This window comes from Arachis hypogaea, chromosome 6, assembly GCF_003086295.3.
Source record: "Arachis hypogaea cultivar Tifrunner chromosome 6, arahy.Tifrunner.gnm2.J5K5, whole genome shotgun sequence".
NCBI lineage: Eukaryota > Viridiplantae > Streptophyta > Magnoliopsida > Fabales > Fabaceae > Arachis > Arachis hypogaea.
In genome coordinates, this window is record NC_092041.1 from 97,110,425 (window position 1) to 97,122,504 (window position 12,080).

Below are 12,080 nucleotides of genomic sequence, written 5' to 3' on the forward strand. Positions count from 1 at the left end.
CTAAGAAAGAGACAAAAGTGGCTGTAAGTGAAGCAAGAACAAGAGCATATAAGGGTCTCTACCAGTCTTTGGATACGAAAGAAGGAGAAAAAGGTATATATAGAATTGCAAAGAGCCGGGAAAGAAGAACGAGAGATTTGGATCAGGTTAAGTGCATAAAGGATAAGGATGGAGAGGTGTTGGCTCAAGAGGAGAAGATTAATGAAAGGTGGAAGAGCTACTTCTACGAGTTATTTAATGATGGACAGAAGACTCTTCCGAGCCTTGGTCGATTATGCACAAGGGAAGAAGATCAAAACTTTGACTACTATCGAAGGATTCGAGACTTTGAGGTAAAAGAGGCTCTAAAGCAGATGAAAAATGGCAGGGCAGTAGGACCTGATAATATCCCGATTGAGGTTTGGAAGGGTCTTGGAGGAAAAGGCATCAACTGGTTAACCAAGCTTTTTAATGAGATTTTAAGGTCAAAGAAGATGCCTGATGAGTGGAGAAAGAGCACCTTGGTACCTATCTACAAGAATAAGGGGGATATACAAAGTTGCGAAAATTATAGAGGGATTAAGCTTATGAGTCATACTATGAAGTTATGGGAAAGGGTGATAGAACGGAAGTTGAGAAAAGAGACACAAGTAACAGAGAACCAATTTGGATTTATGCCAGGCAGATCTACCACTGAAGCGATATACCTATTAAGAAGGATGATGGAGAGGTATCGTAGTAATAAAAGGGATCTACACATGGTGTTTATTGATTTGGAAAAAGCGTATGATAGGGTACCAAGAGAGGTCTTATGGAAGGTTTTAGAAAAGAGGAGAGTAAGGATCGCATATATTCGGGCAATTAAAGACATGTATGATGGGGCCACAACTAGTGTGAAGACTCAAGGTGGTGTGACAGAGGAATTCCCTATTGGTATAGGATTACACCAGGGATCATCCTTAAGTCCATACCTTTTCACATTAGTCTTGGAAGTACTCACAGAGCACATCCAAGAGCCTGTGCCATGGTGCATGCTTTTTGCCGATGATATCGTCCTTATGGGAGAGTCAAGGGAAGACCTAAATAAGAAGTTGGAGTTATGGAGAGAAGCTCTAGAAGTGTATGGTCTGTGCATAAGCCGTAGCAAGACGGAATATATGGAATGTAAGTTCAGTCTGAGAAGGGAAAACTCCAATATAGAGGTGAAAATTGGAGAGAACACCTTACGAAAAGTTAAAAGTTTTAAGTATCTTGGGTGCATCATACAGGATAATGGAGAGATTGAACATGATGTAAATCATAGGATCCAAGCAGGTTGGTCAAAATGGCGGAGTGCATCTGGTTTTATATGCGACAAAAAAGTGCCTTTAAAACTTAAAGGTAAATTCTATCGCACCGCTATAAGACCGGCTATGCTGTATGGTACGGAGTGTTGGGCGGCTAAAGGAGAGCACGAACATAAGCTGAGTGTGGCAGAGATGAAGATGTTGAGATGGATGAGTGGTCACACGCGATTGGATAAAATAAGGAATGAAGATATAAGGGAGAGAGTTGGAGTAGCACCCATTGTGGAAAAGATGGTTGAATCGCGTCTCAGGTGGTTTGGACATGTGAGAAGAAGACCGATAGAACATCCAGTCAGGAGGGTGGATGAGATGGAAGATGGACAAAGGGCGAAAGGCAGAGGAAGACCTAAGAAGACCATCCATGAGGTGGTCAAACGAGATCTACATGTAAACGGTCTCTCTGTAGACATGATACATGACAGAGCACAATGGCGTCGTTTGATTCATGTAGCCGACCCCACTTAGTGGGACAAGGCTTTGTTGTTGTTTGTTGTTTGTTTGTTTGTTTGGGTGTATTTCTGTAATCTCTTGGGTGTATTTTATGTAATCGTTTGGGTGTATTTCTATAATGCTTGCCATTTTTTCTGAAATGAAAAATACACTCATAGATATCAGTAAGATACACCCATAGATATGAGTCAGATACACCCATAGATATCAGTCAGATATCACTCAAATACACCCAAATGATTACAGAAATGCACCCAAAGGATTACAGAAAATACACCCAAACGGTTACAAGAATTTACCCAAACGATTATAGGAATACACCCAAAGGGTTACAGAAAATACACCCAAAGGATTTAAAAAAATACACCCAAAATTCGTTGAAGTACATCTTATGCATAATTCAGAACTCTTTCTCTTTCTCCTCCTCATCTTCTGCTGCTTCTTCTTCTTCAAAAACGATTTTACCATGAAAAAAAAAAGAGAAAACAGAGAGAAAAGACGTAAATGAAGAAGAAGAAAAAGAGGAAAACGAGGAAGAAGAACGTGCAGAAACGAAAGAAAAGGAGAAGAAGAAGAGTAAGAGGAAGAAGAACGTGCAGCAAGAAGAAGAAGAAGAATTTCAGAAACCATGAAAATCGAAAAAAAACGAAGAGGAAGAGGAAGAGGAAGAGGAAGAGGAAGAGGAAGAAGACGAAGACGAAGACAAAGACGAAGAAGAAGAGAAGAAGAAGAAGAAGACGAAGAGGAACCGTTTGAGTGGGGCGCGTGTAGTTACGCTCTCCATTTAAAATGAGTTAATGCGCGTGTTAATAAAGTTTGGACTGATAACTTGTAAAAATTGTAAGGCCTTTTTACTTGTATGTGTAGCAGACCCCTTATTTATTTATTGAACAAACTACTAAAATGATATTAAAAAATTTATATCACTATCAAAAATAACTCAAAAAAATACTATCAAATAAATAAATCCCCAAAAAAATTAAAAACACGACAAAAAAATTAGATATTAAATATATATATTTTAAAAAAGACTTTAGAAATCAGATTTCGATGCAAAGATTTCAATACAAATTTTTGCAATTATTATTAAAAAAAATAAGACTTTTCATCTTTAAAATTTAATAATTTTATGTCAAATAAATTTTAAAAAAAAATTAAAAAATATATAGAGATTAAATTTTATTCTGATTTTTTATACATTTTCTAAATATTTAAATATTAGCACAAAAATTTAAATCAAAGTCATTTACTAAATACAAAAGTTTTTTTATCTTATAAAAAATATAATTATTTATTATTTTTGTAACATTTTCAAATCATTCAGAAATTATTTTATGGATAACATATTTCAAAGACTTTTTGTAAACGACTAAATCTTTTGGTGGTATCCATCACTCGAACAAGCATTCCGCAGTCCAAGAAGACGGGACTTGAGCCTTGAGTCTCGAGTCTACAGATCTAGAAGGAAAAAATTGTGTTCTCACTAGTCACTACGACTATTAGCTTCAACAGATAAGCCTCTAATTGGTAATGTACCTTTAATATTACATAGTTTTGGGGACTTCAGGAATCAGAAAATTCTATAAGTTGCTTGACCACATTTGGATCTGCAAGGGTGCTTGTATCCCCAAGTTCATCCAGTTGCCTGGAGGCGATTTTTCGAAGAATTCTTCTCATTATCTTTCCGCTCCTGGTCTTCGGGAGGCCGGGCGCCCAATGGATTTTGTCGGGTGCGGCGAACGCTCCTATCTGAAATGTTTGAACAAAAAGAGAATGAAAATTAAGTTTTAAATAAAGATTATATTCATAAATCTGTAATGCATCAACGCATGATGATCAATCAGGTCCTTCCATGTTATGTTTTCTCGGCTTTTTATTGCAGTGCAAATTGCAACACGGAAGTGTTCAATTCGGACACAGACCTAAAACATTCATTATACCCAATGTATCATTGCATCTAGATGTTGGAAATAACAAACAGCAATAACAGTTAAGATTTCAGCAGGCTTTTGGGTTATATTCTCTGATTAAACAATGAAATTCTGATGAATATTTTGAAGGAGTCCAGTGATGATGCAGACTAATGACCTCTTTTGTAGGAGAAGAAAGTGTAAAGGAAACAAAATATAGCTCAAAAAGCAGTTGTGTTAGAATTTAAGGCACAATAGCTCCAAAGAACAATTGCCATGAAGATACTTCATTTTCTTTTCTTTCATTACTGTGATTGTGTAATGAATCCAGACATAGATGATAAAGTTTACATAAAACACTGATCCATCCAGTGTATCATTACCTATTATGACAATTATACCATTTCTCAAATATGCTTTTAGAAAATATGTTATTACATGAGAAAATAAAAAGGTACAGACCTGCTTTCGAACTGTGAGTATAAGGTCCTTTCGTAAGTCTTCACTGTAAGGAACACTGTCCACAAGCGTTACAAATGCATAGATACCCTGACCTTTGACCTGCAGTGGTAAGAGAGACCGCAATCACTTGGTAATGCTACAACGAAACTATATGTATTTTGACATTTTCTTTCGTACAAACACATACTTGATAGCTGATAAGCCACACACTGAAGAAAATATTATAATACCTCATGCTCGACACCGACAACAGCAGCCTCTGCACATTGAGGATGTGACACTAAAGCTGATTCCACTTCAGCTGTGCCAATACGGTGTCCGCTGCATATTAACAATACTAAGTCAGACTTATAAACATCACGTACAGCTGCAGTGTTGCAACAACTCCACTCATCTGACAGGCTTGTATGTGAATCAAAATTGAAATTGGAACTCTCCAGAATCATCAGTAAAAGCTTTGGAATTCTAACAATACCTGACATTGATGACATCATCCACTCTTCCCGTGAGCCAATGGTATCCATCTTTATCCCTGAAAAGAAGTTAAAAAAGTATGTTGAACATAATTATCCAATGCAATTCTTCATGTTCTGTGTTTTCTGGAATTGGATTCAGAATTCAGAAACATAATTCAGACGGGATAGACTCAAATCGAAGAGAGTATGCAAGTACTGTGAAATCGGAAAATATTATGATTAACGAACAATCTATGTGTCAGTCAATCACTAACCTTCTGCAGCCATCACCACTGAAATAGTAACCAGCAAATGGCTTGAAATATGTTGTTTCATATCTTTCATGATCACCATATAGAGTTCTGAATGCCCCAGGCCAAGACTTCTTAATGCACAAGTAACCACTGCACTCACCATCTATTTCAACTCCTTTCTCATCCACTATCACAGGCTACAGTTATACATGATTTGTCAGTGGTGAAGGTCAAATACTATCTGGGAGATTACAACAAATTCATAAATTATAAAGTGAATATCTGAAGGTTGGGTAAAAGACCTGAATTCCAAAGAAAGGGAAAGTTGCAGAACCAGGCTTTTGGGCCCAAGCACCTGGTAGTGGAGTTATCTGGATGTAACAGTGAAAAATTAAGTCCCAAAAACTGAATGCACAAATATGATATGTTTATATATGCAAAAATCTAGCCAGCCTGCATAGTGGAAAACGGCATGGTGGTGGTTTTTTCACAAGAGATTGAAACCTAGCTCTCTATATTCATGTTCAATGTCTACAATATCGACAAAATTAGAACCCAGTCATCGGAAGTTAAAATACCATGAAGCCACCAGTTTCTGTTTGCCACCAAGTATCCGAGATAGGGCACCTTGAATCTCCGACTACATTGTAAAACCACCTGAAAGCGTGGGATCAAGAATCCTTCAGAATGCCATTTGATATAGAAAATTAAGTTATTTGATATAGATAATAACCTCCATGCACTTGGATTTATGGGCTCACCCACACTGCCCAAAACCCGTAAAGATTTCCTTGAGTATCGGGTAACGTACTGCAACAATTGCAATATTTCAAAATGAAAATAAATACATGAAAGAAATCAACATAACCTTATCCAACTCCTTCATCAAACTAGGGGTGCCCTTTAATCCATTGCACAGTTTACAGTCCGAAATTTTAGAGAAGGGAATACATATCTGATTTGTATAATGCATAGGAATGAATAGAAGATGATATTATTCTTAAAAAGATCATATTTATGGTGGAAGAGCCTCCCAATGCTAAACACAATTATATTGGTTTCTGTTTTCATTTTCTGTCTATATTTTGTGTTTATTAGTTTTAAAACTTTGTGAAGAATATAGTAGAAAATAGTGAAAAATATAATAAAATCCTATTCTATGTTTTTTTCCCTATTTGTACAATACTGTTCAAAAAATTCAGAAAAAAAAAGAAATGGAGAAAGTAAACCAAACAAGTTCCTTGGTCTTCTTCAACCATCATAGGAAGGCCACAAGACACAAGATGTGTCATGGGAGTGTGCTGGTGTGTGCTCACACGTATCCAAAATCCAAAGGCATTTATTCGCAAATCAATTGCACACAGGTACACTGTAAACATGAGAGCATAGAGGTATCTTACTGCTTCACCATCACGCATGAGAGACCGCACCAATGTGGGGGCAGTGTAGAATATTGACACTTTATATTTGTCAACAATGTCCCAGCAGCGCCCAGCATCAGGATAATTAGGAGCCTGCATTCAGGTAATCTTTTAGATTTACGGTGAAGTATTTATTTGCAATTCCTTGATCCTCATACTGTCTATGGACGTACTATGACAATTTAACAGTTGAGTTTTCATGAAAATGTTAGAACTGGAATCAGCATGAATAGAATAGTAGAATAGGATATTGTATTGTAATAGCAATGTGCTGAGGAACCCTACAAATTGGGGAAGAACACTAAGACACACTGTTTGATACAGTGAGGAAGTGTTGGGGGTTCCCTACTCTCTTACAACCACGATTATCAACAACCCCCACTTATTTGCCTCTAACCGACTGACTTTCCCGCCTAAACTCACTAGTTAGTTACAATCCGCTGGGCCTAACTAGATCCCAAGTTTTCCCTTTATGTTTATGATGTCAGCACAGTTTTTTGAAATATACTAGAGCTCAGCATGGAAATCAAACCATAACCTTGATAACAGAAAGACCAGGCGAAAGCTTTTGCCTCCTGCTTATGATGGCTTTGAACTTCTTAGCATCAACTAAAGAGCCTATTGAAAGGGATATTAATTCAATTTCACTGGTAAGTAAGAAGCCATATAAAATCCATTTTTCCATGTTGTTTTAGAATGGACTCGATGTGTTCCTCTCAAAACATTAATGCCAATTTCGCACAGCCCTATATTAGTGGTAAATACATACTTTTTCTCATAAAATTCTTAAACTGTAGAAATAAAAACTTATTGTTGAATTCCCCTTTTTTTCTGTGTATATGTGTGTGTTTGAACTAATAACAAGTCTGTTGGATTCATTTTCTCAAGTTCCATCATGCATATAAATAAATTACAGTATATTTCAGTTTTAAAATATATTACCCCTTCATACACTAAAACGGTTGCACCATTGAGCAAGGGTCCATAAGTGACATAGCTGTGCCCAGTAATCCAACCACAATCAGCCGTACACCTTTAGCCAGGAAATAAAGGTGTTAAATAAGTGTACGGATCTGACATTCATGAAAAACATCTCAAAGATAAAAAAGGATGTAGAGTATAAGCTTTCAATTGTACCAGTAGATGTCGGATGGTTTGTAGTCAAATGCATACTTGAATGTTGTGGCAGTGTATACCATGTAACCACCGGCGGTATGGAGGACACCCTTTATAATATAGATTAGAAATTAGAAAGCAGCAACTGTAAGTAAAGGAAAGAAGAAAAAGGCAACAAAACTAATGAAGTACAGCAGTAACAGCTCACAAATACCTTAGGTTTTCCAGTGCTTCCACTTGTATAGAGTAGAAAAAGTGGATCCTCGGCATCAACCCACTCTACCGGGCAAGTACTTGGATATTTAGGAATAACATCCTGCAACGCACATAAAGTATTAGCCGAAAATGAACATGTGAACCTCTATCATCAATATTCACATAAAACCTGATCATCAGAAACAAAAATTCTGATTAAAACATTTATATGACTCGGTAATTCCGAGGCATAGCATGTATTCCGCATTGATATGGTAAACTGAAATTGTGTTACCAACAGTTAGCACTTAGCAGGCCATATGAGAGTATATTATCACCAACCAAAAGTTTTATACTAACCTGCCACCATATATCCCGACCTTGCGTCCATTTTGTATCTTCTCTCTTCAGTGCCACTGGGTTATCATAAACTAAGCATACATCTGCTTAGACAAGAAGCAACATTGCAAAAATAAACAAGTTAAAGAAACTAACAAAAGTAACAAAATGTATCTGGGAAGTGATTGGTTATATGTAATATGTATGAATGTATGTATGTATGCATGCACAGACAAGTGAATGGCCGTTACATGATGAAAAAATAAATATTCAATATAGAATACAAATAACATCCCAGCCTGCATTTTATTTGTCAATATCAACTTAGTTGCACAAACTAAGGAAAGGTGAGTGTCACTTGCTACAATTTTTTTCTTTACCTTCTTCAAAGTGCTACTATCTAATCATCATATGGGAAATGGGATTCTATCAAGCTATCGTCGTACTAATAAGCTCACTCACTATGAGCTACAAAGAGGTGCAAAATGTTGCTATACTGGTATGATATCTCTATCTGTGCTTGTGTGCAAGGACACATGTTTAAATGGTAATATGCAGAAAAAGAAAAAAAAGGGGGGGGGGGGGGGGGGGGAAGACGAGTATAACTACATTATATTTATTTAAAAGATTGTAGCACTGAAACTATAAACAGATATGATATTCCCCGACCTACGGAGACCCCATCCTTGGCTGAATCATTGATGGCAGCATCAACTATGTCTTTCAGAAGAATAGGTTTGGTGCCCCTTCTAACAGCATTGCAAGTAATTACAGCTTTCGGTTTACAGTCAGTGATTCTCTGTGCAAGAGATTCTGCAGAAAAACCGGCAAATACAACCTAAACAAATCAAAAAAACCTAAAATGTATTAAAAGGCAAGTGAAACATATCGAGGAATCTAATAATCATGAGAATATGAGTGAACAAATAAAGAAAAGCTGGACAGTTCTAAGAAAAAGCTTTTGTACTATACCGAATGAACAGCACCAATGCGAGCACAGGCAAGCATTGTGATGGGGAGCTCATTGATCATTGGCAAATAAACAATTACAGCATCGCCTTTCTTCACACCAATATCTTTCAGGTAGTTTGCAACCTGGAAAATGACGACAACGAAGAAGAAGGTCAATCTTTTTCCGCCAATCTTCAATAGTGTATTCCAACCTAACATCATTCTAGCACCTGAAATTGAGAAATTCCGTCCGATAGAGACTGAAGGGAAAGTAATAACTCATAACTAACCTGGCAAACTTGATTGAGAAGCTGAGAGTAAGTTAAACTGCCATCTAAACCGGGCTCATTGCCTTCCCAGTAAAGAGCAACTTTATCACCAAGTCCAGCTTCAATATTTCTATCCAGGCAATTATAACACACGTTGGTAATGCCACCCTTGAACCACTGAATTAGAACAACAGAGAAAAGGTCAAAACTACTCACCAGATCAATAGAAAGTAAAATAAAACAAAATCAATGCAACAAAGATCCAAATCAGAGTGAAAAGAATGGCACCTCAATCTTGATCTTGCCGTCCCTGACATCAAAATTTTCATCGCAGACTTTCTCACCCCATTTCTGTTTCCAGTAGAACTGTGATGCAATCTCAGACCAGAATCCATCAGGGTCCTCAATTGACCTCTTATACATCTCCATATACTAACAGAGCACAATTCAAAAAACAGTAAATTCATATTTATTTGAAACAAAATGAAAGAAACCCTAGAACACACGACGATAATTCATCTGAGATCTAACCTGTTCAGGTGAGTGAACATTTGCTTGATCAGAGAATTCCTTGCTGGGAAGAACAAGATCATCTTCTTCAGATGCAAGAGCTTCACCAAGAATCACAGCTTTCAAGTGTGGAATGTGGCCAGCGCCATTTGGCATTAGCTTCCTTGAATCGACGTGGCGCAGGTAACTCTCTGTCCTCATATTATTATTTGAATCCATGAAATTATTATTATTATTCCTCCTATTATTAGTGTTGATTCTTCTTCTGTTACAATTGAACTGAAGAAGATACACAGAAGCAGAAGAAGAAGGGTTTCTGAAGAGAGGTTCACGTGCACCACCACCAGCAGCGGCACACACAATTGAATTATACGGCACAGGAATCATTCTGCCACATTTGTCAACTGCTCTATAAATATTATTATACGTTAATAAAATATGATTATTATATATCATATCATAATCATTTATTTGGTTTACTTGTTTCTTAGCTGAGAATTTAAGGCGAGCGTAATAATAAAATAATAATACTTAAAATTAAAATATTAATAATAAAATTTGGTTTCTGTTTCAAAACGTAATCAATTAAAAAAAATGAAGGTGGGATTATGAGGTCATGAGGGAGAGTGGGAGCAAGATTATGGTGATCCAATTCTGAGTTTACTGATATTTTTAAAGATGATGATGATGTGTTCGATTTTCATAGACAATTGTGGCTCAGTCAAAATTATTGAAATTTAAACTAACGAAAATTATGGGAATTATTAGGGACAGTGCCAATTTGTTTGTGTGTCCTTAGAGTCAAGGGATGCTATTAGCTTGCGTAGATTATGAAATCATGAAACTCAAATGATTATGTGGATAAATAAATCGGAAAACATAGGTTGTTAGTTGTTACTACTGTAAATTGTTATATATATGTTATGTTTATATTGGCACAATCATGGTCTCACATCAAAATAGTTATCAAGAGATTGTGATGTTATGCAGACTATAGGATAAATAATTAAAAAAAGAAGATAAATTAAAAAAGAAAACGCATTGGCGTAGTAGTGGCTGTGCTTACAAGGCTGACTTTAAAATTTTTTAAAGATAATTAAGAGAAAAAATAAAAAAAAAGGAAATTATAGATTAAGAAGATAATTCAATATTTTTTCCATGACAACTATTATCAATTTATCATCCTCGTGTAAAGGTCTGAAACCTTTGCTTTTAACACTTGAAAGATATGAGAGTAGAGACTTACACGGAATTTGACTTTGATGATCAAGGACTCAATTCCCACAGAGAAATTGAAGAAGATTTTCAATTTTCAAAGTGAGTGAGTTCTTTAGAATTGAGTTCTTTAGAACTTGGAAGAGTTTCTTTTTGGTTATGACTCTCAAATTCTTGATAAGGGAACAAACAAAATCTTGCATATGCATAGCACGTGACATTACAGAACATTGACGGCTGGTTTTATTTGCCTGATTTTGCAGTCGGAAACTAAAATGCCGTTTCCAACAAAGGATAAGGGGGGCAACCATGGTTTCTACCTTCGCTTGGATTATTTTGTTTGTTTATCTTCTGAGAAAATAATATAGTAGTACAGTTTGTTTTTGCCTGAATAACGCATATTCTGAAGTTGCTTTTATCGGGTGCATCGGTAAAATTAACTAAGGTTGGTTTTGCACAAACAGTTTAATTAATTTTTTTTAAATAAATTAAATAATAAATATTTATATTAAAAATAGTTTATAAATAAATTATTTTATGTTTAATTTTTTAATTCTAAAAGTGTTTATTTTAAAAGAAATGTGATAAAAAAATTTATTACGAGTAAATTCATTTTTTTAACTTTTCCATAAATACTTAAATAGTTTTTTAGAAAGTTACAATTTAATTTTAAAAATTATACCAGACATTAATACTATTATTTTTTACAAGTCAAGCTAAAAAAAATAGCTTTAAAACTTTCCAAACGGATTCTAAATCATTTGGAAAGTTATAATGCGATTAAATAAGAGTTAATAGTTAAATTATTTTTTAACATGGTTTATTTTTTAAATTTATTTTTAAAAAATTTTATCAATTAAAGTGATTTTTTAGATTGTATTTGATTCTAAAAACAACACAAGACAACATATTAAGAACAAAACATAAAAGATACAAATACAAAATTTAATGTTTTTGTATTTTATTTAGTACTAAATTAAAATAAATTATAAAAATCTAATTTATTCTCAATTTTTTTCTATTCAAAAAATTTACAAAAACTATAATAATAAAAAAGATAATTATAAAAATTTGATAAAAATAATAAAAAAAATAAAAAAATAAGTTGTGTCTTTATTAGTATTTCTATGTCTATTTTGTCATGAAAGACACAAAATATACTAATTCAATGTTTGTGGACATACTATATTTGTCTATATCTTATTTAT

At 34.9% G+C, this 12,080-nt stretch overlaps 1 protein-coding gene across 4 annotated transcripts; it reads right to left on the reverse strand.

The window, feature by feature from the left end:
* Positions 1–3,131: 3,131 nt before the first annotated feature.
* Positions 3,132–11,262, reverse strand: LOC112697041 (acetyl-coenzyme A synthetase, chloroplastic/glyoxysomal). Of its 4 annotated transcripts, none has more exons than XM_025750025.3 (19): positions 10,904–11,262; positions 9,679–10,061; positions 9,436–9,579; positions 9,169–9,324; positions 8,900–9,022; positions 8,597–8,765; positions 7,949–8,031; positions 7,608–7,709; positions 7,415–7,503; positions 7,220–7,310; positions 6,257–6,370; positions 5,590–5,666; positions 5,435–5,513; positions 5,159–5,227; positions 4,878–5,053; positions 4,623–4,679; positions 4,378–4,468; positions 4,148–4,246; positions 3,132–3,524 (listed from the first exon to the last, which is right to left on the reverse strand). In XM_025750025.3, the coding sequence occupies exons 2-19, from the start codon at positions 10,042–10,044 to the stop codon at positions 3,339–3,341; spliced, it is 2,271 nt and encodes a 756-aa protein (XP_025605810.1). In that variant the 5' UTR covers positions 10,045–10,061; positions 10,904–11,262; the 3' UTR covers positions 3,132–3,338. The 4 variants fall into 4 exon arrangements, with proteins under 4 accessions (XP_025605810.1, XP_025605811.1, XP_072053460.1 ...); XM_025750026.3 differs by having other exon boundaries at positions 9,679–10,045; positions 10,904–11,261; XM_072197359.1 differs by having other exon boundaries at positions 9,679–10,066; positions 10,904–11,261.
* Positions 11,263–12,080: the final 818 nt, after the last annotated feature.

Excerpts from the sequence above, each read along its gene's own strand:
- LOC112697041 (XM_072197358.1), bottom strand. The coding sequence starts at position 10,113 with ATGATATATAATAATCATATTTTATTAACGTATAATAATATTTATAGA. Across the intron at positions 7,710-7,948 it reads GTCGGGATATATGGTGGCAG|GATGTTATTCCTAAATATCC; the intron begins GTTAGTATAAAA and ends TGTGCGTTGCAG. Across the intron at positions 4,680-4,877 it reads AGTGGTGATGGCTGCAGAAG|GGATAAAGATGGATACCATT; the intron begins GTTAGTGATTGA and ends ACTTCTTTTCAG.